At 54.6% G+C, this 5,691-nt stretch overlaps 1 protein-coding gene across 1 annotated transcript; it reads right to left on the bottom strand.

Moving 5' to 3' along the window:
- Window positions 1–274: 274 nt before the first annotated feature.
- Window positions 275–4,457, bottom strand: LOC109758408 (inactive LRR receptor-like serine/threonine-protein kinase BIR2). Its single transcript, XM_073501930.1, has 3 exons — window positions 4,322–4,457; window positions 4,136–4,247; window positions 275–1,259 (listed from the first exon to the last, which is right to left on the bottom strand). Exons 1-3 carry the CDS (start codon window positions 4,455–4,457, stop codon window positions 275–277), a joined length of 1,233 nt encoding a protein of 410 aa, XP_073358031.1.
- Between the last annotated feature and the right edge of the window lie 1,234 nt (window positions 4,458–5,691).

Here is a 5,691-nt window from a genome sequence, read left to right as displayed (position 1 = left end):
AAATACTCGACCGTCCATGCCAGATTCATGGCACCCCAGACAAACCAGCCAATCATACCAACAAAGACTGTTGGGTTTTTAAACAGGCCGACAAGTTAAATACCGATAACAAGGAGAAGGGGTCGCAAAGCGAGGACGATGATGAGGAGCCCCGGCCACCAAACACAGGGGGAGTGAAGAAGGAGTAAATTGCACAGAAGTACCACAATTGGGGCATTGGAAGCAGATTGGTACCAAGTTTGGTAATTTTTACATGTCAGTACCAAGTCTGGGGCTAGACGTTACAAAAAGGTCTAAATCGCGTATAAACGCGTATTGACAGTGTATCTGACCGGCAGGGCCCGCCTGTCAGCTGCTGACGTGGCATTTTTTTTGCAGAAACCCCCCGCACCTCCTTCGTCCTCACGCGCGGCGGCGCCCGATCTGGATAAGTCGCAGTGACCTCCGACTCGCTTCCTCCGCGGCCCTGGCGGCGGCGGCCAGCCTTGCCCTTCCCGGTGCATCGCCAGAAGAAGAAGGCGAGGAGCAGCGAAGCGGCGGCGCCGAAGACCTCGGCAGCAATAACGATGCCGAGGCCGGTGCCCCCAAGGCCGCTGCCGCAGCGCGAGGACACGGGGTGGCCGCAGAGGCCCGAGTTCCCGGAGAAGGAGTCCTTGGAGAAGGCAGAGCCGAGCTGGGACGGGATCTGGCCCTCGAGGCGGTTCCCGGAGAGGTCGAGCGCCTTGAGGCGGTCGAGGCGCGCGAGGGAGGCGGGGATCTGGCCGGAGAAGGCGTTGTCGCTGAGCTTGAGCGAGTTGAGGAAGCGGCAGTTGGCGAGCTCGGAGGGGAGCGGGCCGGTGAGGCGGTTGCCGGAGAGGTCGAGGTTGACGACGAAGGGGATCCAGTCGCAGAGCGCGGGGGGTATCTGGCCCTCGAGCGCGTTGGAGGAGAGGTCGAGCGTGTTGGCGGAGCGGCAGTACTGGAGCACGGGGGGGATTTTGCCCTGGAGGCCGAAGCCGGAGAGGGAGACGGCGAGGATGCGCGACTCCTGCGGGTTCCAGCAGGAGATGCTGGAGAAGTCGCAGACGGCGCCCGCCGAGGTGTTGCTGGTCCAGGAGGTGAGGCGGCCCTCGGGGTCCCTGAGGTCGGCCTTGACGCCCTTGAGGCACCGCGCGTCGTCCTCCCGCGGCTCCGCCGCCGACCCCGGCGCCGGCTGCGGTGCGGCGGGCGGGAGGGTGAGGGCTAGGGCCAGGGCTAGCAGAAGGAGGTGCGGGGGGTTTCTGCAAAAAAAATGCCACCTTAGCAGCTGACAGGCGGGCCCTGCCGGTCAGATACACTATCAATACGCGTTTATACGCGATTTAGACCTTTTTGTAACGTCTAGCCCCAGACTTGGTACTGACATGTAAAAATTACCAAACTTGGTACCAATCTGCTTCCAATGCCCCAATTGTGGTACTTCTGTGCAATTTACTCGTGAAGAAGCCCCCCCCCCCAAATTAAAATAGTGGACATGTTATATGCTACCCATATCCCCAAGAGGGTGTGCAAACGCACGCTCATGGACGTCTACGCGATGGAGCCAGTCGCCCCAAAGTTCAACCCATGGTCTTCTTGTCCGATCACTTTCGATCGCAGGGACCATCCGACCAGTATCTGTCATGGCAGTTCAGCCGCGCTGGTCCTCGACCCAATCATTGATGGATTCCACCTCATGCGAGTCCTCATGGACGGTGGTAGCAGCCTGAACCTGCTCTATCAGGATACAACGCGCAAAATGGGCATTAATCCCTCAAGAATCAAGCCCATAAAGACTACCTTTAAAGGAGTCATACCAGGTGTAGAGGCCCGCTGTACGGGCTCAATCACACTAGAGGTTGTCTTCGGATCACCGGACAACTTCCGAAGTGAATTGATCTTCGATATCGTTCCCTTTCGTAGTGGCTATCACGCACTACTTGGACGAACCGCATTTGCTCGATTCAACGCAGTGCCACACTATGCTTATCTCAAGCTCAAGATGCCCGGACCACGTGGCGTCATAACAGTCAATGGAAACACGGAACGCTCCCTCCGTATCGAGGAGCACACCGCTGCTTTAGCAGTAGAAGTACAGAGCGGCCTTCTCAAGCAGAACCTTAATTCGGCGGCCGAGCTCCCAGACACTGTCAAACGAGTCCGGACTACTCTGCAGCAGGACAACCCAGCTCGTCAAGAGCTCGACTAGCAATTTGGCCTCCGTCCCAGTCCCGACCAAGTGGCGGCGCTCCTACCGCGCGTACATAACTACGCACTCAAAATACCATGGACATAGACGGAGGCTTAACCAGATTGTGATCCATAATACGGCTCGACCCTTCCCTGGACACACATACTTTCACTTTTTCCTTTTTATTCTTTTCAGGTTTCTTTTCCATAGGCTTCTTCTGACAACCTAATCATCGGTCCTCTCGACAGGATAGACACACCAAGATGGCAAGAAGCACTGACGCATAGGGGCAGCCCCCCTTGATTGTGGCATGTTAAATAGCCCTGTTGCTTATCGCACTACTTGTACAAATACGCTTTGACGTATTAATCAAACTATAATGGAAACAGTTTGCGGCCGAACTTCTGCGGCGCTAGCTTACTTCCCCCCTTTTTCCTTTTCTTTTTTTGATAATCTTATCAAATTGCACCCGTACATTTTGGTACGCTTTAATCTGCCAGGGGCTTCATTGCAGCCCATAATACGGCAACAAAGTCCGAACACTTTTTACAGTGTAGTTCGGCACCCCGAATTTAGCATCATATGCATTGGCTCCAAATCATGTCTTTGGTCAATAGTTGGGTTGCCCGGCTCCTGTGCTTACTACCTTACGTTACGGATGAGCACCAAATCATGTCTTTGGTCAATAGTTGGGTTGCCGATTGGCTCCAAATCATGTCTTTGGTCAATAGTTGGGTTGCCGATTGTGTCCTGGTTTATCCAGATGAGCACCTTCAGTAGAGAAAGCCGAAAACTGACTGTCATGATGCGGCGTGAGCCGGTCAGCTCTTCGGAGGTCTCAAATCGTTAGCGATTCTTTTCCGCATTACGCGATGAATCGGCTCTTACCCGATCAGGTGTTTACAGCACCCTAGTTCGGATACTAGGGGCCGCGCCTAAATTTTCATTGTCAAACTCCTATGGCTAAGTGAGGGTAATAAAGCCACATAGTCCGATTGCCTGGTTCATTGCGCTAAACACCTCCTTCAAGGACCAAACAATTGGATCAAGGGTGTTTAGATTCCATCCCGAACACCCCCGTACTACCTACGTGGGGGCTGAACCCGACGACTGGCCAACTCTCAAAATTTCATAAACACGGCCGCACAAGAGGTAAAATATTAATAAGCATTATATCACATAGCCGAACTTGTTTCATAATACAGGGCGAGATAACATAAAAGTATTCATTCAAAGATTACATCTTTTGCACATTGCTCCGCTAGAATGCGGGATCCCTCCAAGACATCGCTAAAATATTGCTGGGGCGTGCGGTGCTCCTTGCCCTCGGGCGGTCCCTCGGTCGCGAGCTTGATGGCACTCATCTTCGCCCACTGCACCTTGACACGGGCGAAGGCCATCCACGCACGTTCGATGCAGACCGATCGCTTGATGGCGTCAAACCGAGGGCAGGCATTGAACAACCGCTTCACGAGACCGAAATAGCTGCTGGGTATGGCTTCGGCAGGCCACAACCGGATTATTAAGTCCTTCATGGCCAGTTCGGCCACCCTATGCAGTTCGGCCAGCTATTTTAGCTAATCGCTAAAGGGCACCGGATGTTCTGGCGCAAGGTATTGCGACCAGAACAGCTTCTCCGAAGAGCTCCCCTCTTCAGCTCGGTAGAATTCAGCAGCATCAGAAATGCTGCGCGGTAGATTCGCAAACGCCCCTGGAGAACTCCAAATCCGGGTTAGTAAGAGATACCTCTTTTTCACATACTTGCTTTGCATAGTAAAATCCTTACCCACCGTGATTTTCTTGGCCTCCTGGATCTCCTGGAGGGCGCCCTTGGCTTCAACCCGGGCTTCTTGTGTGCTCTGGCGAGCCTTGGCCAGTTCGGTCTCTTGATCCGCAATGTCACGCTCCAGGGACTCGCATTTCTTGACGACATCCTGGAGCTCCTACTGGACCTCACAAACCCTGGCCTCGTGTTTTTCACGGGCGGCTCGCTCCTTTGCCGCTTTCTTCTTGGCCTTAGCCAACGCTTTCTTGAGGGTTTCCACCTCAGCATCCGCTCCTATAAATATAATGGCACTATGGTCAGCACAAGTCATTCATCCGTTTATGGATATACACAAGGTCACCACATACCTTGTTTGTCCTCCAGTTGCTTCATTACACGGCCGAGCTCTTCTTCAGCCCGCTCCAGACTCTGCTTTAGTCCGAAGACCTCAGCAACATGAGAGGTTGCGGCCAACAACGATGCCTGCTTATTCACATCAGACATATTTAGTTAGTTTCCTGCGAAAATTACTTGATCCTCTACCCGGGTTTTCTTTTCGAACACCGGACAGTGTCTCAGGGGCTACTGTCTATACTATGACTTTCTCTTTTGCGTCGCTTACCTCAAAGCCTGTCAGTAGGCTGGTGCAGGCTTCGATCAGTCTGCTCTTGACGGACTGAACCCTCTCAACCACCGTACCCATAAGGATACGGTGTTCCTCCATAATGGAAGCGCCTCGTAGCGCTTCCAGCAGGTTATCCGGTGCCTCTGGATGGACAGAGGTCACCGGCGGAATAGGCGCACCTCCTCCCTTTAGAGGAGGCTGCTCGCTTGATTCCGGAGCCGTGTAGGTCTCCGGGATGGTATCCGGCTGGGGGGCGAATTGGATATGGCCCCCATCGTCAGTCTCCATGGGGGTTTTCTCCCCCAGGTGTCCGATGGCCGAGGGGTCACCCTCTGGCGCCACCCTGTTGGCCTCCTGAACCTCTCCCTGGCCTGGGAAGGTCCTTTGGGACAACACCTCGGTGTCGCCCTTGGCCTTGGGAGAGTAAGCCGCCGGCGATGACTCACTGGCCATCGCCTTTGAATCCAGCGAATCCCCTGATGAGGATCGCAGGGAGCTGTCGCGGGCCGGACTGCAATTGCATAATTCAACATGTTAAAACTATGAACTAGAGAGGCCGGATATATGGACGCATCATGGTTTTTTAGTACTCACGATGCGGCCAGGGGCTTGTTTCGGGGGCGCGGCTCTGGGCTGCCGTCAACGTCCCACGCGGAGTTATCCGCGAGGGAGCCCTTCCCCCTCTTGGACGCCTCTGCCTCCAGATTTGTGGAGGCCGCCCTCTTCTTCCTTCCCCCCTCAGGGGGAGAGCTGCTTTCTTCCTCCTCCTCCTCGTCATCTTCGGCGGCGGAGGAGTGGGTCTCGTTGTCTTCAGACGTCATGTCCGAAGCTCCTTTGCAGCGGGGGCCACTCCGGACCCCCTTGGCCTTCTTCTTGGCCTTCTTCTTGGCCTTCTTCTCCGGCGCCTGGTAGGGCGCCGGAACCAGCATCTTCGTCAGAAGCGGAATTACTGGTTCCTCGGGCAGCGGAGCCGGACACCAAATCCGCTCCGCTTTCTTTGTCCAGCCCTGGAAAAATAAATAGTGAGGTTTAGATATCTTCCGTGACTAAGCAAGTAAAGTATGCACCTTGAAACAAGAAATACTTATCGCACTGGCGGGATGGGCCAGGGCG

The sequence above is a fragment of the Aegilops tauschii genome, chromosome 6 (assembly GCF_002575655.3).
Source record: "Aegilops tauschii subsp. strangulata cultivar AL8/78 chromosome 6, Aet v6.0, whole genome shotgun sequence".
Classification (NCBI taxonomy): domain Eukaryota; kingdom Viridiplantae; phylum Streptophyta; class Magnoliopsida; order Poales; family Poaceae; genus Aegilops; species Aegilops tauschii.
The sequence above is the reverse complement of the archived record's forward strand: the minus strand, read 5'-3'. Positions and strand labels throughout refer to the sequence as shown.

Excerpts from the sequence above, each read along its gene's own strand:
- LOC109758408 (XM_073501930.1), bottom strand. The coding sequence starts at position 4,457 with ATGTCTGATGTGAATAAGCAGGCATCGTTGTTGGCCGCAACCTCTCAT. Across the intron at positions 4,248-4,321 it reads GCAACTGGAGGACAAACAAG|GAGCGGATGCTGAGGTGGAA; the intron begins GTATGTGGTGAC and ends TTATATTTATAG. Across the intron at positions 1,260-4,135 it reads GCCAGGGTTTGTGAGGTCCA|AAACCCCCCGCACCTCCTTC; the intron begins GTAGGAGCTCCA and ends TTTTTTTTGCAG.